This window comes from Porites lutea, chromosome 13 (genome assembly GCF_958299795.1).
Source record: "Porites lutea chromosome 13, jaPorLute2.1, whole genome shotgun sequence".
Taxonomy (NCBI): domain Eukaryota; kingdom Metazoa; phylum Cnidaria; class Anthozoa; order Scleractinia; family Poritidae; genus Porites; species Porites lutea.
Window position 1 is genome coordinate 3,753,060 of NC_133213.1, and position 23,343 is coordinate 3,776,402.

General features: G+C 41.8%; 3 protein-coding genes across 3 annotated transcripts in view; 2 read left to right on the plus strand and 1 right to left on the minus strand.

Moving 5' to 3' along the window:
• Positions 1-302: 302 nt before the first annotated feature.
• Positions 303-23,343, minus strand: part of LOC140922200 (uncharacterized) — a 66,633-nt gene continuing 43,592 nt past the window's right edge. Inside the window, exons 50-57 of the mRNA XM_073372178.1 lie at positions 23,013-23,081; positions 9,901-9,957; positions 9,411-9,500; positions 8,999-9,082; positions 8,581-8,675; positions 7,157-7,283; positions 1,349-1,418; positions 303-889 (exon numbers count right to left, since the gene is read on the minus strand). Coding sequence (XP_073228279.1) covers positions 762-889; positions 1,349-1,418; positions 7,157-7,283; positions 8,581-8,675; positions 8,999-9,082; positions 9,411-9,500; positions 9,901-9,957; positions 23,013-23,081 — 720 coding nt within the window. The 3' untranslated portion in view covers positions 303-761. The remainder of the gene's footprint in view (positions 890-1,348; positions 1,419-7,156; positions 7,284-8,580; positions 8,676-8,998; positions 9,083-9,410; positions 9,501-9,900; positions 9,958-23,012; positions 23,082-23,343) is intronic.
• On the plus strand, positions 1,560-3,637 carry LOC140922838 (uncharacterized). The gene has a single exon (XM_073372867.1). It carries the CDS (start codon positions 1,702-1,704, stop codon positions 2,593-2,595), a length of 894 nt encoding a protein of 297 aa, XP_073228968.1. The 5' UTR covers positions 1,560-1,701; the 3' UTR covers positions 2,596-3,637.
• On the plus strand, positions 18,177-21,057 carry LOC140923445 (uncharacterized). The gene is made up of 5 exons (XM_073373538.1): positions 18,177-18,279; positions 18,387-18,619; positions 19,169-19,564; positions 19,697-19,855; positions 20,113-21,057. Exons 1-5 carry the CDS (start codon positions 18,177-18,179, stop codon positions 20,641-20,643), a joined length of 1,422 nt encoding a protein of 473 aa, XP_073229639.1. The 3' UTR covers positions 20,644-21,057.

Consider the following 23,343-nt stretch of genomic DNA (forward strand, 5'->3'; position numbering starts at 1 on the left):
GGTACGGGAAGGTGACCATGTTTGCTACGCGGTTATATAAAAGGCGACCATTGTTTCCCAGATGACATAATGTCGTTACCGTTCTACGCGGTAGACCACCTGTTTCTTACCCGGCGTAAGAGGCAACCTACCCGTATTTACGGCTACGCGTACGGGCCATCTACCAGTACCTATACACGGAAACGGTGTATCTTAAGTACAAGGGAGTCACCTCACCCCTCCCTGGGTGAGGCACAGCTAAAGAGAGTTTTAAGCAAGACTTCTTACAATATAGGGTATATCAAAAAAAAAAATGCAACAGATTCTAGCAAAAATATTTTAATTGAGTAAAAACAGCTGTCTGGGATGTACGTTTAAAATAAATGTCAGATTAACAACAAGCGAACCAGACGATAAATAAATAAATCTGAGTAACGAAATGTTTGTCTACTGGATCGCTGTATGATACAACTATTAATAATATAATTATACAAAGTTACTACACACTTTAAATTACATCATTATTTTTTTTTTCTGAAAATTGGTATTAAAAAAACTTTATTATTCAAGGAAAAGAAATTTTTAACAACTTTTCCTTTCATTTAAAAATTGTTTTAGGCTTGAGACAAATTTAATCCTAAGCGACCGATAAGAAATTTTTGCACACTGGACATGCATAAATTCTCTTTACAGCCTTTCAGGCAATTTTTTTTTCTTCACGCAATTTAAGATATCCTAAGAAGCTCGCGATATATAGAGCTCAGTAGAGCTGTTTCTTGTCCCTATACGAAGTAGTTTTTCCTTAAAAGGGACATATACTGTTTAGAGGAGGCGGAAAGAGGATCATACGATACGCTGTCCCTATCACTTAGCAGACTCGGCTTGAGATCGAGGTCGGATGTAATGGGAGCTGCGAAAAGAAATTCAGAAACATCAACGTACATTGTTAAAAACAACGCCTTATCACATCGCGTGAGAGTGTCCGTCTGCCAGTCTGTCATTCCGGTATACCAGCTCTTGGAATACCTGTTATGGTCAGTTTTGTCACGGTTTAGGTTAACACTAACATCAATCACTTGGCTTTGCGAGCGCGGTGTTGAACAAACATAACGAGCATGTGACACTCTCCTACACCGCACATTTCGACATTTGACACTTACAGGAGTAACGGTTTTTCTGCAAGTGGGCGGACGGAGGTATTCAAAAAATGCTTACAAACTATCATCTTCTCTCTTCCCGCTGTTTTTTCGGTCTCCTCATTTTTCGCTGCTCGCCAGCTTTTTCACTCGTCTGCACTGACCGACAGCCACTCGTAGGCTAGCCATATTTGACTTTGTTTTCTCAGTTTTACTAATGAGGTTGTACTTACCGCTCTCCAAATGTCTCTTTATACTTTTGTTGAGTTCATTTTCTACAGCCTTCATTAACTGCCCATCTCCCTGCCAAAAATCAATCAATCAATCAATCAATCAAATGATTATGTACTCAGGAGTATTCAGCATTCTATAGAAGCCTCTCTCAAAGTAAAACGCTATTCAAACAAGAGCTGCAAGAGCTGTAATAAGTTCTTGTTCGCGGACTTTTGGCGGGAAATCGCAGCGGTCGGACGTGTATTCATCGTGTCTGCCTAACATTGCCAAAGATGACCCCTCTCTGGCACCTACTCCTATGAAAATACACTATCTGGCTCCCTGACGATGTAATCTACCTTCTTCAATGTAAATGCCTCCCAGAAAGAATAAAAGAGGTGATCGTGGCTCAACCGAAGACGAACCAAGAAATCCGAAGAAATCCAACATGGCGGCCGAGGAAAACATTGATGTTGAAGAACCGATTGAAGCGGGCAAGGAACAAGAAGAGCCTAGCCTTCTTGAAATCAAGGCTCTACTGGTCGACATACAAATCCAAATAGCTGCAGTTCTTAGCGAAAATCGAACGCTGAAGAAGGAAATCGAAGAATTAAAAGAATCTGCCAACTTCTACGAGAAGGAGCTTAAAGATTTGAAAGAGTCCTTGCAAAAGACCAAGGACGAATACAAAGAATTAAAACACATGCTAGCCTCAACAAGGAACGAGCTTAAAACAACAAAGGAGAATCTAGGAAAGCAAAAAGAAGAATCCGATCGACTGTGGGAACACCATGATGATTTGGAACAATACACTCGAAAGAACTCGCTGGAAATCCATGGAATTCCAGAAGATGCGTATCCCAGTACGGAGGCCGCGGTCATCAAGGTTGCTGAAGCCCTAAATATCACCATAGAGCCTGAAGAAATAGAGATTTCACACAAGCTGAATCGGGGCAAATCCATTATAGTGAAATTTTGCAATCATAAAGTGAAATCGAAACTTTACAAAGAACGCACCAAACTAAAGGATGTCAAAATCAAAGATCTATTTCCCAGCTACCCTTCAAATGCACAGGAACGACAACGTATTTTTATAAACGAGAACCTCACGGCTTATAGGCGTAGAATCATGAAAGAAGCGAACAAGAGAAGACAAGAGGGTACTCTACTCAGTGTTTGGTCTTTGGATGGTAAGATTTTTGTTAAGACATCACCCTATGGCTCCCCTGTTAGAATTTTTTCCGAAGAGGACTTAGATCAATTATAAACTGAACAGGCAAAATAATCTACGTTAAGTCTGGAGAGGGACGTCTTATCAACCATTCAAATTTCTCGCTGCCAAAGTAATTTAATTTTACTAACTACAAATTTGTCTATGCTCTGTTCTTTGTTTTTGCGCTACTCTTTTTTATTTATTCAAAGTGTTATTTTGTTTAATTTACCTTTTGTGATCATTTGCTTCAGTCTAATATTATATGCACGTTTTAGTCTTCATTATTTGTTTAAAATATCGAGTACCTTTTGCATCAATCATTTTACACCTAATAGAAAGAATGCAAATCCTTTATTGAGGCGCACATGTTTTTTTCCCGTCGAGACAACGTTTATTACAAAAGACTTGAACAAATCGTGACTTTGAAAATAACTTCATTGAATGTCAGGGGACTTAGGGATGACGCTAAAAGAAGAGAAGTATTTAATTGGCTTCGCGCCAAAAGGCCATCAATATGCATGCTCCAAGAAGTACACTGTATAGAAAAAACAAATCACTTGTGGAAAGCAGAATGGGGCTATCAAGCTTACTTCACCTCTTTTGAAAGCAACAAAGCAGGGGTATGTATTCTTTTTAACAATAATTTTAACCTTCAGCTCCAAAGACTTTACACCGACCCTGCAGGGAGATTTATTATCTGTGACTTAAAAGCTAACGAAAAGCTTTTGACCCTCGCTAACATCTATGCTCCCAACGAGGATAAACCTTCATTCTTTCAAAACTTTTACGATCATCTTTTAAATTTTAATTGTGAAGACATAATAATTGGCGGTGACTTCAACCTTGTTCTTAACATCGAAAATGACAAAAAAGGTGGCATTGCCAAAACTCACCAAAATAGCTTGAAGACCGTTCAAGAAATTTCAGAGAACCTAGATCTTCTCGATGTCTGGAGAATTCACAATCCAGATGACAAAAGGTACACTTGGAGACAACGACAACCTAAGGTTTACTGTAGACTTGATTTCTTTTTAATAAGCCAAAGCGTTATTGGGGACGTCACTAACACCGATATAGTGCCAGGATATAAAACAGACCATTCTATGATTACTTTAGATCTGTCTCTTCATGCAAATAGCAGAGGACCCGGCCTTTGGAAATTAAATACCTCTCTTTTAACCGAAACTGCTTATGTTAATCTTATTAAGACAACGATTAAGGAAGTTCAAGACGAATATGAAAATGATGACATGGTAAACTCTGCTCTATTGTGGGACATGATTAAGCTTAAAATACGGGAAAAATCGCTCAAATACGCAATGAATAAAACTAAGAAAACAAAGGGCCGTGAGGCAGAACTAGAGCATGCAATTTCCAAACTAGAATCGAAAATGGAGAACGGAGACTCTAGCGTAACAGAAAATTCTGAACTTGCAGAACAACTGAATGATCTAAAGAGTGAGTTAGAAAGAATTATTGAGACTCGTACGAAAGGTTCCATATTGAGAGCTAAAATTAAATGGCATAATGAAGGAGAAAAAAATACGAAATATTTCCTCAACCTAGAAAAGAGACACTATAAGCAAGGCATTATAAGCCAACTTAAAGTGGACGAAAATAACTTTATTACTTCGGATCAGGAAATATTAGCAGAAGGGGAATCTTTTTTTATGAATCTATATACATCCAACAGAAATATACACAATTTAATTGACACATAAGGTTTTTTTTAAACACGAAAACGACACCGTCCTGAATGACGAACAACGGAACAACTGTGAAGGCCTGCTAACTGAAAGGGAATGCCTTGCAGCCCTGAAAACCATGGAACAGGGAAAAACCCCTGGATCTGATGGGCTACCTTCAGAATTTTATAGAGTATTTTGGACAAACATATCAAACTTATTGATTAATGCTCTTAATTATGCGCACGAAACGAGTCAGCTTTCCATCACACAAAGAAGAGGAGTAATCAAACTCATTCCCAAGAAAGACGCTGAGCCGTATTTCATTAAAAACTGGAGACCGCTTACTCTTCTCAACTGCGACTACAAAATTGCAGCAAAGGCTGTAGCTAACAGGCTGAAAAAGGTTCTTCCCGATCTCATCAGCTGTGATCAAACTGGCTTTATGAAAGGCAGGTTTATTGGCGAGAACATACGATTAATAGACTATGTTATTCGTTTTACCAAAGAAAAAAATATCCCAGGGCTATTATTATTTCTTGATTTCGAAAAGGCGTTTGACACGATTGAATGGCCTTTTATCATAAATTCTCTTCAATACTTCGGTTTCGGCCCAAGTGTTGTAAACTGGGTCAAATGCCTTTACAGCAACATAGAGAGCTGCTTCTTAAACAACGGCTGGACAAGCAATTTCTTTAAAATTGAAAGAGGGGTCAGGCAGGGGTGCCCGTTGTCTCCATATCTATTTGTTCTTTCAGTCGAAGTCTTAGCCAAGGCTTTTAAAAGAAACAGCAATATCAGAGGAATACACGTTAACCAAGAGGAAATTAAAATAAGTCAATACGCAGACGATACAACCTTAATATTGAATGGTTCACAAACGTCGCTCTCAGCTGCTCTCAACACACTTGACGATTTTGGAGAAGCCTCGGGTCTCAAACTCAACAGTAAAAAAACAGAAGCAATTTGGATCGGAACATATAGTGGAAAAACAGAAATTCTTCTTCCAGAAAGAAATTTCAGATGGCAAACAAACAAAGTAAAATCTTTAGGCGTTTGGTTTACGACAGACCCTGAAAACACTGTACTTCTAAATTATAAGGAAAAACTGGAAAAAATTAACAATATTCTAAGCAACTGGAAATACCGTAGATTAACCTTAAGTGGGAAGATCACTGTTCTGAAAAGCTTAGTAGCTTCTCAAATTGTGTACGTCTTGGCACCCTTGTGCACAAACAAAAAAATAATTAGCGAGATTAACAAGCTCTTTTACTTGTTCCTTTGGAACGGAAAGGGCGATAAAATAAAGCGAGATATTATGATTAACAATTACCCAGCAGGTGGCCTCAAAATGATTGACATACTATCTTTCAATAAAGCGCTAAAAACCACTTGGATAAAAAAGTACCTGGATACAGATAATCAGGGTAAATGGAAACTTTTTCTAGATCTTGAACTGAAAAAGTTTGAGTGTACCCTACCGTTCACAAGCAACCTTAATAAGATAGACATAGCTAATATCTTCAAAACGCAAGACAGTTTCTTAAAGGAAATTCTCCTAATCTGGTCAGAAATCAATTTTGAAGAGAGGATAACATCAGAGAGCCAGCTTTCAGAACAAGGCATATGGTACAACTCACTTGTAAGGATTAACGACAGCCCTATTTTCTTTAAAGAATGGTTTCGTAAAGGCATCACAAAAGTTAAGCACTTAAGGAACAGAGAAGGAAAATTCCTCACTCCACCAGAACTTTTAAACAAATACGACATCAAGGTCCAACCCTTGGCATACTGTGGAATAATTTCTGCTCTTAAAAAGCTATGCAACACATTCAACCAAGGTGACCACACAAACGAAGGTAATAGTTACGAAAGCTTTTCGACAAAACTAATGAAAGCCCAAAAAGCAAGCAAGTTGGTGTATGACAAATTAATTACAAAGAAAAGTGCCCCCCCTACTACAAGCCAGCAAAAATGGAATCAAGACTGCAACTTAGGTCAAAACGAAATAACGTGGGGTGCGACCTACCAGCTAGCTCATAAAATCACAAAAAGCATAAAACTCAGGGAATTTCAATTTAAATTGCTGCACAGAAGAATACCAACAAACGCTTTCTTAACTAAGATAAGAGTAAAAGAAAACTCCAACTGCTCCTTTTGTAAAAAAGAACCAGAAAAACTCGTACACCTTTTCTGGTCCTGCCCCAAAACGGCGCTCTTCTGGGAGAGCATCATAACGCGATTAAAACTTTGCCAAATTATTCCCGATAGTTACTCTGCAGACATGACTGTTTCACTAGGCCTGAGATCAGACTCTTCTAAACTTCAACGCCAGATCAACTTTTGTTTTCTTATTGCCAGGCACTATATCTGGCTCTGCAAAACAAAAGAAGCTATACCTCTATTGCAAGGATTTCTCAAACACCTAAAGACAATTTACAACATACAAGCACAAGCAGAAGCAAACAATGTTCTGCCCAAACAATGGTCATTCCTACACGACATCACGTAGAAACTATCGTTTCTACCATGGCGCTATTCCCAACGCCCCCTGATATTCTCTATGTCTTTCATCCGTAGCTTATCCTGCCTCAATAACGCCAACTATCCTTAAATAAGTTTCTTCTGATGCAACTGTGTACTTGAAGCATACGAAATGTAATAATGTTTGAAAACAGTAGTATTGTTAGCAATGTAAGCAATAAGTATTGTCAGTATTGTAAGTATGGTATGAATGTTGTAAATAATGTAAGCAGTGTAAGCAGTGTTCAATATTGTAATTATTGGGTTAAGTAAAGCAAATAAAAAAAAAAAAAAAAAAAAAAAAAAAAAGTTCTTGTTCGCGCGCAATATTTTGAAGGTCATACAAAAAAATACTGTGACATAACGCTGTAATCCTAGCGTGTGTAACTACAAACACTTTTCATTACCTTTGAGTGCATTCTATCGGGACTGGCGTCAGGTGAGCCATATAAACCGCCCAGGGAGTCTGATATTAAGGGCTGCGGAGAGGGACCACGTTGAAAACCCTCAAAACTCCTCCGTGATCTTTCGAGACTACGAACACAACAATGCAAGAGTTAATCTACAGAAGCGACCTTAAAACAAATCCTCTCAAAACAACAAATTCCCCTCTTACAATACTAGAAATTCCAGGTCTACCGTCTACCCTGTTGTCGAACAAACACTAAGACGTTTTCATTAGTTTCAAAGACCCAAGTTTTGTAATTCAATTGACAACGAAGGCATCAACTTTCAATCCCTTTCCTCATTTATGAAATTAATAAGTGCATATGAAAAAACAATCATATCTTTTCCACATTGGACTTAACGCCGTCTCTTGCTTCACTTGATGTAAACAGCTACAGACCGTAGATGGACAACGCCTAATCTCTCATAAGCTCATACAGTTTCTGTTAGGTCTCCTCTCCACTCCTTTTTTCTACTTATCTTATATTATTTGTATTTTTACACGTCTGTGGCAAATAAATAAATAAATTGACTTTAAAATAATGTTGCCAAGGCAGGGTGCCTGAGTGATCCAGGCGCCAGACTTGTAACCCGGGGAGACTGGGTTCAAGTACCGCTTTAACCCGCCACTAGGTGGACCCGGGGCCCGTTTCTCGAAATTCCTGGTCCCGGTTGTTCAAGAGGTGGTTTTCGTATCCGCTGGATAGCGATTTATCCGGTGAAAAGCGTTACCCAAGTATTGAGCAACCGGGGCCTGGTGATTACCGGCCTCGTAAAGCTGTTTGGTTACAAGTTTACATTCAAGATCGAGGTGTCAAACGTTTTGGAGATAACATGATAAGACTATCAGTTACCAAACCAAAATGGACTGGTTTGTGAAATAAGTTCCACGCTTTTATCAATAAGATTTTCCTTTTTATACTACTACATGAAAAATTTCTGCAATTTGATTGGCTTAGAGCAGTGGTATTTCATCTTAATTTGAAATACCTACAGGTGAAAATTACAAACCTTTTGCGGGTAGCAGAATAAACAAATAATAGCAGGATTTGTACGTGATATCTGGCATAAATACCACTCGTGATATTTTAAAATTGTTTCAAATTTCACTCGCCTAACGGCTCATGAAATTACGTATAAAAATTTCGAAATATCACTCGTGGTATTTATGCCAAATATCACTACAAATCATGCTATAATACCTATACTAATATTTGGTTTCGGGTCCCCGAATTACCAGGACTTTCAATAAACGGGCAACTGAAACAACACGAGCGCTTCTACTATCAATTAAGCATGAAATATTTACATCCACTCTTCGCATAAACACACTGCACTAATTTTTCCAGGAGGGTGAAGTAAAGAACGTCTTGTAACAACTCACTTGAGCAAGTGTTGGGACTCCGTCATCTTCTCATTTGCTTTATACAAGCGGTTGGCGAGTTTGTCTTTAGATTTTAATTCACTCTGGTACAAATCCTAGAAAAACGCGAAACATACACTTCAGTTTATTCTTTATATAGAGCGGTATCAAATGACGTCACTCCAGCAATATTGGTGTTCCAAAAACCATAAAACGGCGGCTATGTTGGTGTCCCAGCAGTCCTGCGGTAGTTGAACCTTTTTTTAAGTAAAAACTTTCTTTTTCGTCAATTAATATGCATTGCCGCCGGCCACTTGAAAGAAAAAGCTTATGTACATTTTAAGGTTAAAAATCATACCGTAAAAGGCAAAATAGATTAGGGAAACAATACATAATTAAATGTGCGTGAATGGACAGCAGCATTATCAGTAAACCTTACCTTGTACCTCTTGGCTTCAGCATCAAAAGTTTCTTTTTGTGTTTGGCTCTCATGCAAACCCGCGCGCATTTTAGCAACATCAGCCTGATAAAGTAACAGTAAACGCCAACGTTAATTGAAATGCACGCAGTTTTTCAAGTGGCCAAAAAATTGATATACTCGTGCAGAGTGCCCTCATTGATAAAAGGGAAGTTTTAACCAAATCAGGTACAGTTATGAAGAGATGGGTAATTCATATACGTGAAGCCTACTGCGTTTTACAGCGATTGGTTTCAGATATGTTAATTCTCTATTCCACATTTTCTCATCGCCAATAATGTACCATGTTCACCAACTTTGAGCCCAAGAGATTCTTGTTTTCCCCGCAATGCGACACTTCCCAATGAAATATTAAATTTGGGGATCTACCCACCTTTAAGCCTGATATGGTCATCTCTAACTGCTTTCTTGTCTTCGATTCGTTCTCTTCCCGCATTTTGTCGAGTTTCTCTCGGGCAACGGCCTAAAGAAAATGAGAAACAAAATTAAATATCTTGAGAATTCATTACGAAATCAAATTCTCAACTGCCTTTCGTGCGATATCATTTAAACCGTCACCTAATGAATACTCTAGCGAAATTATGCGATCGTAATTTAACCGGTTCCAAAGTTTGATCAACCCGAATAAATTAAGGCACCCTCTCATATATCGTGCCAAAAGACTAACAACGACTTTGAGATATAAACACAAGTTAAGGCTCGAGTAGGAAATTGGGTAATATTCAACCTTACACTTGTAAACCAATAACTGTGTTTATTACCGATTTCAATGAAACACATCAAATCAAGTTCACAATAAATCAGTCAAGTTTACAATATATTAGATCATTCATCCAACAAAAAATGTAGTTGCAAATTCATACCTGCTCTTCTAAATGGGCGTTGACTTCTTCCAATTTACGATTCAATTGAAATCGTGACTATTAAAAACACAAAGGAAATAACACTGCAAAAATATGCTATAAAAACAACTCAAGGGCTGCAAAGAGCTATATATTTACTAGCCTAAATAATCTAGTAGCCATGCAGTGGCGTATATTTATTTGTGGGAGCCCAACCAGGGGCGTGTAATGGGTAGCAGACATTAAAAAAGAGGGGGCAAACTTCGCAAAACTAATTTGCTTTCCGCAATTATAACACCGCAGTGTATATACAGCAGACTAGCCAGTCTATCAACTGATGTGTCTTAAGCGTTCAAAGATAAACATCGGTTTTTCAAACTTGAACTGCGATATCAGAATCCTGCTCATCCCCGATGTAAAACCTCACGACTGACGTGACACAGATAGAGCGATCTGTGGATCCCCCGCTCTACGGATCCATCGATCTACCAATCCAGCGATCTACCGACCAAGCGATCTACAGATCCAGCGATCTATAGATCCATCGATCTACCGATCCAGCGATCTACAGATCCAGCGATCTATAGATCTATCGATCTACCGATCCAGCGATCTACAGATCCAGCGATCTATAGATCCATCGATCTACCGATCCAGCGATCTACAGATCCATCGATCTACCGATCCAGCGATCAACAGATCCATCGCTCTACCGACCTAGCGATCAACCGATCCACGATCTAGATATCCAACGATCTATAGATCCATCGATCTACCGATCCAGCGATCTACAGATCCAGCGATCTATAGATCCAGCGATCTATAGATCCAGCGATCTATAGATCCAGCGATCTACCGATCCAGCGATCTACCGATCCAGCGATCTATAGATCCAGCGGTCCATAGATCTAGCGATCTATAGATCCAGCGATCTATAGATCCAGCGAAGCGATCTATAGATCTAGCGATCTACAGATCCAGCGATCTACCGATCCAGCGATCTACAGATCCATCGATCTACCGACCCAGCGATCTACCGATCCAGCGATCTTACGATCCAGTGATCTACAGATCCATCGATCTACCGATCCAGCGATCTACAGATCCAGCGACTTATAGATCCAACGATCTATAGATCCACCGATCTACCGATCCAAAGATCCAGCGATCTACAGCTCCAACGATCTACCGATCCAGCGATCTACAGATCCAGCGATCTACCGATCCAGCGATCTACCGATCAGGCAGCTATAAAATGGTTCTCGTCGTACTTAAGTGGCCGAACCCAAAGATGTAATGTTAGTGGCAAACTATTATCTGCTCGTACCCTCAGTTGCGGCGTGCCGCAGGGTAGCATATTGGGTCCTTTGCTATTTTTAATTTACATTAATGATCTTCCCAACTCCCTGCGGGGCCCCGTACCAAGAATGTTTGCCGATGACACCAACCTTACGTTATCTGCTAAGACGTTAACAGAGCTTAAGCTAGCTCTAACCCCTGAATTAAATAACCTTAGCTGTTGGCTGAAAGCTAACAAGCTCAGTCTAAATGTTGCTAAAACAGAGCTAATGATTATTGGATCAAGACAAAGACTATCTGCCCAATGTGACGATGTAGAAATCAAAATTGATGACCAAATTATCAAGAGAGTCGATCATACCAAATCCTTGGGTCTTACCATAGATGCTCAACTCTCTTGGGGTAAACACGTTGAAGAGATTTGCAAGAAAGTCTCTTCAGCTATAGGCGCCCTAAAACGTGTGCGGCCCTTTATATCCAAAGAAACTGCAATTCAAATTTATAACGCTTTAATTATGCCTCATTTTGATTACTGCAGCCCCGTCTGGGACTGTTTGAGTGGGTACTTGAGTGATAAGCTCCAAAAATTACAGAATCGTGCAGCCAGAGTTATTACTAAATCACCCTTTGATGCGACCTCAAACCACCTTCTCTCCACCCTCAGCTGGGAGAGGCTATCTCTTCGACGAAAGAAACAAAAAGCCTTAATGATGTATAAAACCATACATGACCTTGCTCCAAAATATCTACAAAGTCTTTTCTCTCAGCGTCACTCTGCTTACAACTTAAGAAACTCTGAGGGAAGGCTGACCCTGTCCAAACCAAACACCAATTATTTGAAACGAAGCTTCTCTTACAGCGGGGCCATGTTATGGAATAACTTGCCCAAAAACTTAAAAAACGCTGCATCCGTTGAGCATTTTAAGCGAAATATCAAGAAGGTAGCTGATATATCGGATTCCCACACGGCAATCATGTAAAGCAGTTGTAATTAGTTTTAGTTTTTAACTTAAACTTAACTGATGATTTCCCGTGTTTAAATAAAGATTTACATACATACATACATCTACCGATCCAGCGATCTACCGATCCAGCGATCTATAGATCCAGCGATCTATAGATCCAGCGATCTATAGATCCAGCGATCTATAGATCCAGCGATCTACCCATCTACAGATCCAGCGATCTACCGATCCAGCGATCTTACGATCCGGCGATCTACAGCTCCAGCGATCTAACGATCCAACGATCTATAGATCCAGCGATCTACAGCTCCAGCGATCTACCGATCCAGCGATCAACAGATCCAGCGATCTACCGATCCAGCAATCTACAGACCAAGCGATGTAACGATCTAGCGATCTACAGATCCAGCCATCTACCGATCCAGCGATCTAAAGATCCAGCGATCTACAGCTCCAGCGATCTACCGATCCAGCGATCTACAGATCCAGCGATCTAACGATCCAGCGATCTACAGATCCAGAGATCTATCGATCCAGCGATCTAACGATCCAGCGATCTACAGCTCCAGCGATCTACCGATCCAGCGATCTACAGATCCAGCGATCTAACAATCCAGCGATCTATAGATCCAGCGATTTACAGCTGCAGCGATCTACCGATACAGCGATCTACCGATCCAGCGATCTACAGATCCAGCGATCTACAGATCCAGCGATCTATAGATCTAGAAATCTACATATCCAGCAATCTACCGATCCAGCTATCTACAGAACCAGCGATCTATAGATCCAGCGATCTACAGATCCAGCGATCTACCGATCCAGCGATCTACAGATCCATCGATCTACCGATCCAGCGATCTACAGATCCAGCGATCTAACGATCCAGTGATCTATAGATCAAGCGATCTACAGCTCCAGCGATCTACCGATCCAGCGATCTACAGATCCAGCGATCTTACGATCGGTAGATCTACAGATCCAGCGATCTATAGATCCAGCGATGCGACTTATAGATCCAACGATCTATAGATCCACCGATCTACCGATCCAGCGATCTAAAGATCCAGCGATCTACAGCTCCAACGATCTACCAATCCAGCGATCTACCGACCAAGCGATCTACAGATCCAGCGATCTATAGATCCATCGATCTACCGATCCAGCGATCTACAGATCCAGCGATCTATAGATCTATCGATCTACCGATCCAGCGATCTACAGATCCAGCGATCTATAGATCCATCGATCTACCGATCCAGCGATCTACAGATCCATCGATCTACCGATCCAGCGATCAACAGATCCATCGCTCTACCGACCTAGCGATTAACCGATCCACGATCTAGATATCCAACGATCTATAGATCCATCGATCTACCGATCCAGCGATCTATAGATCCAGCGATCCATAGATCTAGCGATCTATAGATCCAGCGATCTATAGATCCAGCGAAGCGATCTATAGATCTAGCGATCTACAGATCAAGCGATCTACCGATCCAGCGATCTACAGATCCATCGATCTACCGACCCAGCGATCTACCGATCCAGCGATCTTACGATCCAGTGATCTACAGATCCATCGATCTACCGATCCAGCGATCTACAGATCCAGCGACTGATAGATCCAACGATCTATAGATCCACCGATCTACCGATCCAGCGATCTAAAGATCCAGCGATCTACAGCTCCAACGATCTACCGATCCAGCGATCTACAGATCCAGCGATCTACCGATCCAGCGATCTACCGATCCAGCGATCTACCGATCCAGCGATCTACAGATCCAGCGATCTATAGATCCAGCGATCTATAGATCCAACGATCTATAGATCCAGCGATCTACCGATCCAGCGATCTTACGATCCGGCGATCTACAGCTCCAGCGATCTAACGATCCAACGATCTATAGATCCAGCGATCTACAGCTCCAGCGATCTACCGATCCAGCGATCAACAGATCCAGCGATCCACCGATCCAGCAATCTACAGACCAAGCGATGTAACGATCCAGCGATCTACAGATCCAACCATCTACCGATCCAGCGATCTAAAGATCCAGCGATCTATAGATCCAGCGATCTACAGCTCCTGCGATCTACCGATCCAGCGATATACAGATCCAGCGATCTAACGATCCAGCGATCTACAGATCCAGAGATCTATCGATCCAGCGATCTATAGATCCAGCGATCTACAGCTCCAGCGATCTACCGATCCAGCGATCTACAGATGTACAGATTCAGCGATCTAACAATCCAGCGATCTATAGATCCGGCGATTTACAGCTGCAGCGATCTACCGATCCAGCGATCTACCGATCCAGCGATCTACCGATCCAGCGATCTACAGATCCAGCGATCTATAGATCCAGCGATCTATAGATCTAGAAATCTACATATCCAGCAATCTACCGATCCAGTGATCTACAGATCCATCGATCTACCGATCCAGCGATCTACAGATCCAGCGATCTAACGATCCAGTGATCTATAGATCAAGCGATCTACAGCTCCAGCGATCTACCGATCCAGCGATCTACAGATCCAGCGATCTTACGATCGGTAGATCTACAGATCCAGCGATCTATAGATCCAGCGATGCGATCTATAGATCCAGCGATGCGATCTATAGATCCAGCGATCTACAGATCCAGCGATCTACCGATCCAGCGATCTACAGATCCATCGATCTACCGATCCAGCGATCTTACGATCCAGCGATCTACAGATGCATCGATCTACCGATCCGACGATCTAAAAATCCATCGCTATACCGATCTAGCGATCAACCGATCCAGCGATCTAGAAATCCAACGATCTATAGATCCATCGATCTACCGATCCAGCGATCTACAGATCCAGCGATGTAACGATCCAGCGATCTACCGATCCAGCGATCTACAGATCCAGCGATGTAACTATCCAGCGATCTATAGATCAAGCGATCTACAGCTTCAGCGATCTACTGATCCGGCGATCTACAGATCCAGCGATCTACAGATCCAGCGATCTATAGATCCAGCGATCTATAGATCCAGCGATCTACAGATCCAGCGATCTACCGATCCAGCGATCTACAGATCTACAGATCCGGCGATCTAACAATCCAGCGATCTATGGATCCAGCAATCTACAGCTCCAGCGATCTACCGATAGAGCGATCTACAAATCCAGCGATCTATAGATTCAGCGATCTATACATCCAGCGATCTATACATCCAGCGATCTACATATCCAGCAATCTACCGATCCAGCTATCTACATATCCAGCGATCTACCGATCCAGCGATCTTACGATCCAGCGATCTACAGATCCAGGGATCTATAGATCCAGCGATCTATAGATCCAGCGATCTACAGATCCAGCGATCTATAGATCCAGCGATCTATAGATCCAGCGAGCTACCGATCCAGCGATCTACCGATCAAGCGATCTACCAATCGAGCGATCTACGAATCGAGCGATCTAAAGATACATCGCTCTACCGATCTAGCGATCTTACGATCCAGCGATCTACAGCTCCAGCGATCTACCGAACCAGCGTTCTACAGATCTTCAGATCCAGCGATCTAACAATCCAGCGATCTATAGATCCAGCGATCTACAGCTCCAGCGATCTACCGATCCAGCTATCTACAGATCCAGTGATCTATAGATCCAGCAATCTACCGATCCAGCGATCTATAGATCCAGCGATCTATAGATCTAGCGATCTACAGATCCAGCGATCTACAAATCCAGCGATCTACCGATCCAGCGATCTTACGACCCAGCGATCTATAGATCCAGAGATCTACAGCTCCAGCGATCTACCAATCCAGCGATCTAACGATCAAGCGATCTATAGATCCAGCGATCTACAGCTTTAGCGATCTACCAATCCAGCGATCTACAGATCCAGCGATCTACCGATCCAGCGATCTACAGATTCCAGAGATATAACGATCCAGCGATCTACAGATCCAGCGATCTACAGATCTACAGATCCAGTGATCTAACGATCCAGCGATCTACAGCTCTAGCGATCTACAGCTCCAGCGATCTACCGATCCAGCGATCTACAGATCCAGCGATCTACCGATTCAGCGATCTACAGATCCATTGATCTAACGATCCAGCGATCTACAGATCCAGCGGTCTATAGATCTACAGATCCAGCGATCTAACAATCCAGCGATCTAGAGCTCCAGCGATCTACCGATCGAGCGATCTACAAATCCAGCGATCTATAGATCCAGCGATCTATAGATATAGCAATCTACATATCGAGCAATCTACCGATCCAGCTATCTACAGATCCAGCGATCTATAGATCCAGCGATCTATAGATATAGCAATCTACATATCGAGCAATCTACCGATCCAGCTATCTACAGATCCAGCGATCTATAGATCCAGCGATCTAGAGATCCAGCGATCTATAGATCCATCGATCTATCGATACAGCGATCTACAGATCAAGTGATCTACCGATCCAGCGATCTACAGATCCAGCGATCTATAGATCCAGCGATCTATAGATCTAGCGATCTACAGATCCAGCGATCTAGAAATCCAGCGATCTACCGATCCAGCGATCTTACGATCAAGCGATCTATAGATCCAGCGATCTACAGCTTTAGCGATCTACCAATCCAGCGATCTACAGATCCAGCGATCTACCGATCCAGCGATCTACAGATTCCAGAGATATAACGATCCAGCGATCTACAGATCCAGCGATCTACAGATCTACAGATCCAGCGATCTAACGATCCAGCGATCTACAGCTCTAGCGATCTACAGCTCCAGCGATCTACCGATCCAGCGATCTACAGATCCAGCGATCTACCGATTCAGCGATCTACAGATCCATTGATCTAACGATCCAGCGATCTACAGATCCAGCGGTCTATAGATCTACAGATCCAGCGATCTAACAATCCAGCGATCTAGAGCTCCAGCGATCTACCGATCGAGCGATCTACAAATCCAGCGATCTATAGATCCAGCGATCTATAGATATAGCAATCTACATATCGAGCAATCTACCGATCCAGCTATCTACAGATCCAGCGATCTATAGATCCAGCGATCTATAGATATAGCAATCTACATATCGAGCAATCTACCGATCCAGCTATCTACAGATCCAGCGATCTATAGATCCAGCGATCTAGAGATCCAGCGATCTATAGATCCATCGATCTATCGATACAGCGATCTACAGATCAAGTGATCTACCGATCCAGCGATCTACAGATCCAGAGATCTATCGATCCAGCGATCTATAGATCCAGCGATCTACAGCTCCTACAAGTCGTTTCGCCTACAAGTCGATTCGCCTACACTGACGTCGATTCGCCTACATGATCTGAGTTGTTTCACTGAAGTTAAGATAAATAAGACTGAAGCTTACCTGTTGTGATAAAACTCAAGCTTACCCGTCGTGACATGATCTCAGTGCGAAGACTAGGTTATAGTATATTATGCGTTTTTGTCATACAAGCGTACTTGCTTGATTTGGGATGGATCGTCTTTACACGTGACATGATCTCAGCGCGTAGACTAGGTTCTAGTTTATTATGCGTGTTTTGTAATACAAGCGTACTTGAATATGAGATTGATATTTGTGCATTTGGGATGGATCGTCTTTACACGTCCACGCGCGGTTTGGTGCGTTCCGGTTTGCCGAAATTTCGTTTTATTTCCATCAACAACTTTAAGTTACATAAAAACAAATGTTCCAACGTGAGCAGGGTATGAACAGTTAGACAAAACAAAGTTTACCTCTCAGAAAACACGCGCGCGTGTTATTGTAATGTAAATAATTATCTTCAGTTATCACCTATTTAGTGAATGAAAGAAAATAACAAATCACGGTTAAGATGAATTTAATGTGATCCTAATGAATTAATCAAACAACTGCTCGTATGTATAAGTAAATGAAAGACTAATTCAATAGAATCATTCGATCATTGATCACCATACGAGAACCATCTCTTCATCTTCATCCGAAAACTCTCTTGCCGAAAATTAATTCAAGAATGGCCGACAACTGCATCCAGTGTCAACAACCCGTCACAGCAAAACAACAAGGAATTCAGTGCGACGGTTGCTTCAAATGGAATCACAGAACTTGTAATACTGGTAAGTGAAAACTTCCATACTGTACTTCATTTATTACAGCCGAGGATCCGAGCAGCCAATATTTGCTAGATGAAATCGTTGCGCAGCTTACATTTTTTTTTTCGCAGGTATTTCTCAACAAGAATATCGCGCTGCTGTGCGCGCAGGTGCCGAGATCGTCTGGTTCTGTCCACTTTGTCCCGTGGCTGAAAGCTCGAGAATCTCCATGACAGAGTCATCAGCAGACATTCTAGAGTCAGAAGAGTTCAACCCTCCTTTGAGAGATTCGTTCGCGGACCAATCGACGATTTACGGTCCCCAGGCACAGCCAGCAATTGAAGAGTCCAGTGAGGAAGCTATGGTAGGTCTTAAACTGTTTTAAAGACTAAGAATGAGGAGATCTTGAAACTATACAAAATTAGTGGTCTTCAAACATTACTTTAAGCTAAGGTTTAGTTTGGTGAAATGTATATTCTGGTAAAATCGATGTTACCAATTTCCCGTGAAAGTGACATTTTGCGTCAGCAATCGTCAATGAGGTAAAGTATTTAATACATAAATAGAGTGAGGTAAATTGACCAACGTAAAAAGATTCAAATAGCTGACGTTTCGAGCGCTAGCCTTTCGTCAGCTAGCGATTCGTTCTGACGAAAGGCTAGTGCTCGAAACGTCAGCTATTTGAATCTTTTTACGGTGGTCAACTTAACTGACCCCATTCAATAAATAAATAGTATATTTTCGTCTAGTATTTATGATTACAACACTTTTATCAATATTTTATATTCATTCAAATAATCGTATAGTAATCTGCGAGTAGCGATCTAAAAATAATTGGAACAAACCAGGGTATGAAATAAAATAAGCGATGTGACTACAAAAATGTTTCCTTCATTTCCTTCTTTTCGATTAGGTCCTTCTAAATGAACTTGGAGATGAGCCATGTCCCGCACTTCCTAAACCTGATCATCTCGCCAGGGCCGCCAACAGAGTTCGACAGTCTACGAGACCAAGGGATCCCTCAGATTTGGATTTCGACCTCTGCCACGAGCATATTCCAGACGGTTTCCTGAAGGCGGATATTAAGAATAGTGGAAAACGACGCCACCTCATCTTTGCAACAGACCAGCAGCTGGCTCACCTAAGCAAAGCAAAGGTTTGGTACATAGATGGTACATTCAAGTTAGTCAAACATCCGTTCCAGCAACTGTTTACGATCAACGCGTTTCAGCGCACCGACGATCACGCGAAGCAAGTTCCACTGGTCTTCGTATTGATGTCTGGAAGAAAGAAAAAAGACTATCGTAAGGTAACATGTCAAATAACTGTATGTACTTTAAGATGTAAGGCTGATCAGGCGGCTTGTCTAGTTTCTTCACAAGGCACTTCTCTTTTCCATGTTATTTTTACCTAAGAAGTTGTTTTTCATTTAATTTTTTAGGTCATGAAGTCTATCCTTGAGATGCTTCCTGTTGAGCCTGATGTCCGGCAGATCACGATTGATTTTGAAAAGGCATTGTGGGGTGTTCTTCGCCAGCTCTTTCCTGAAGTGAGGATCAAGGGATGCGTGTTCCATTGGACGCAGGCTCTTTGGAGGAAGGTAGGTCCAAAATGTTGACTGCAAGAAATAAGAGCTCATAGAACCTATTCTAAATTTATATTATTCTCAGAAGAAAGTTGAACTGAACAAGAACACTATTCTGACTCACGTCTGATTACTGTTGTTAGCGAAGTTTAACATTCGCGGCGCGTATAGCTTTAATTTTATTCACGAAATTCGAATGGAAAGGCTACAGCCTTATGGAAAGTGTTGCATGAGGCGAAAATAATTATAACTTTCCGTTCCGTTTTGTACAGATTCAAGAGTTGGGGCTCCAGCATCAATACAGCAACGACCAAGGCACCTACCTTTATCTCCGGAAATTCATGGCGCTACCATTCCTTCCAGAAGATCAAATCCCACCTATGTTTGAGCAGCTAAGTCTGAAAGCCACCACCGCCCCACTGAAACAGTTCGTAAACTACGTCGCCGAAACGTGGATCCGCAGCAGCATCTGGCCTCCATCAAGCTGGAGCGTCTTCATGATGGCCACCAGGAGCAACAACGACATCGAAGGCTGGCATAACGGCCTACACAGGCGTGCTTCAGGTAGATGGAATATGCCATTCTACCTCCTCATCGACCTTCTGCACCAAGAGGCCCGGCTGACAGCCCTGAGAATCCGTTTAGTCTCGGAAAAAAAACTGACCAGGATTCAGCGCAAGAAATACAGGTCAGTTCAAGCCCAAGTATTTAATCTTTGGGATGATTACAGTAGCCAAAGAAAAAATGCGGAACAGCTTCTTCGTCAATGTGCCCATCTCAATGGACCTAAACGCTCTAGATAAGTAAATAATCATTGTAATGCTAGGTTAGGATAGAATTGGTATTTACGCGTTCACAGATTGTCCCGCATGTACTTAGTTTTTTAAAATTAATCGTGAATCAATAGGTTAAGTTACAATTTAGGTTAAGTTACAATTTGAATTTGTTGTTTATGGGGCGGGTGTCACTTGGACAACCCACACGTCCTCGCATGTACTTCGTTTTGATTGTAAGCAATAAATAAGTAAATAATCATTGTAATGCTAGGTTAGGTTAGAATTGGTATTTACGCGTTCACAGATTGTCCCCGCATGTACTTAGTTTTTTAAAATTAACTGTGAATCAATAGGTTAAGTTAGGTTAAGTTACAATTTAGGTTAAGTTATAATTTGAATTTGTTGTTTATGGGGCGGGTGTCACTTGGACAACCCACACGTCCTCGCATGTACTTCGTTTAGTTGTAAGTAATAAATATGTTTGTATATAACATTGTCTGTTAATGCGTATTAATATAACGCGAATATATAGCGACTTCCCCGAATTTCCCGTCCTTTCATAGCGTAAGCGCTGTGCGTCTACGTCATAATTGTACTTAGCAACCAAATGAATTCTTGAGCACGTGCTACCAAGATGGCGGCGTTTTCAGATATTGCGGTGTTGTATTTGTTGTGGACCCAGTTCAAAGCAGAATACTTCAAAATATAAAACAGAAACTGTTGTTACATCAAAGGTACTTGAAATTCTGGGGTTTCATTTTAGGATTACAGACTATACATTTTGACTATAGTCATTTGTTAATACGAGAACGATGCGATATAGATCGCAACGATCGATCGATAGATCGTAAGATAAAGATGTTGGTCACAAGGTAAACTTACACTTGTATAAATGTGTAGGCGAAACAACTCAGATCATGTAGGCGAATCGACGTCAGTGTAGGCGAATCGACTTGTAGGCGAAACGACTTGTAGGCGAAACGACCGACATTCGATCTAGCGATCTACAGATCCAGCGATCTATAGACCCATCGATCTACCGATCTACAGATCCAGCGATCTATAGATCCCGCGATCTACCGATCCAGCGCTCTGTAGATCTAGCGATCTACAGATCCAGCGATCTACCGATCCAGCGATCTACAGATCCATCGATCTACCGATCCAGCGATCTAGAGATCCAGCGATCTGTAGATCCATCGATCTACCGATCCAGCGATCTACAGATCCAGCGATCTAGCGATCTATAGATCCAGCGATCTACCGATCCAGCGATCTATAGATCCATCGATCTACCGATCCAGCGATCTATAGATCCATGGATCCACCGATCGAGCGATCTACAGATCCAGCGATCTACTGATCCTGCGATCTACAGATCCAGCGATCTATAGATCCATCGATCTACCGATCCAGCGATCTACAGATCCAGCGATCGACCGATCCAGCGATCTACAGATGCATCGATCTACAGATCCAGCGATTTACAGATCCGGCGATTTACAGATCCCCAGATCTGCAGATCCACCGATTTAAAGATCCATAGATCTAAGGATGCACCGATCTATAGATCCATCGATCTATGGATCATTAGATTGACTAATCTTTTGATGGGTGGATCTGTAGATCTTTGAATCTGTAGACCGCTGGATCTTTAGATCGATGGATGGGTAGGTCAGTCTGTAGATCAATGGATCTGTAGATCACTAGATGGATAGATTGATGGATGGGTAGATCAGTGGAACTGTAGATCTAGGGAACTGTAGACCAGTGGATCTGTAGATCTGTGGATCTATGGATCTGTAGATCGGTGGATCGGTGGATCGCTGGATCTTTAGATCGATGGATGTGGAGGTCGCTTGATGTTTAGATCTATGGACCTGCGGATCGGTGGATCTGTAGATCGATGGATCGGTAGTTCGATGGTTCGGTAAATCGATGGATCTGTAGATCTATGGTCTGAAGATCGCTGGATCTGTAGATCGATGGGTCTGTAGACTGATGGATCTGTAGGTGAGTGGAGCTGTAGATCTATGGATCTTTAGATCTGACGATCGGTGAATCTGTAGATCGTTGGATCTTTAGATTATTGGAACAGTAGATGTATGGATTGGTAGATCTGTAAACAGTGGTGTTATATTCGCCGAAAGCACATTAGCTTTGTGAAGTTTGTTACAGTTATGAGGAGAAACGCGTCTCTTTTTAAAATGCCTCCTATCTATAACACGCATGGGGGCAGGGAGGTAATTTTTCATATGCGAGAGTATTAGACTCTCCTTCCTTGCTTAAGGTCGGTATGACGTCAGGTGTGAAATTTTTACCCCGAGGATGTGCCCGGAATCCTTACACATGACTTGACATTGAACAAGATGCAATGCGCAAACTCCTTTACACACCTTAGCCTCGAGTTCCTGTTTGTATGATTCCAACTGTCCTTTTTCAACAAAATTGTTTTCGTAAAAAGCCTGAAAGAACGAAAAAGTTTCAACATTTAAGATTCTGACTTAACTTTCTACGCTGTATTGAGTTCTCATCATGTCCCAGAATTAGACTTTAAAAGCGCCGAAAGGGTACGGGACACCTTGAATACAACCATCCGCTACAATGAGGCGTGATAGGTAAGGGGTGGCACTTTTGCACTCTAAAGGCATAATCTAGGGGAACAAGGGCTGAGGTTGAATCGAAACTGTAATTACAGAGGAAACTATCAAACAGTAGCGGAATCGG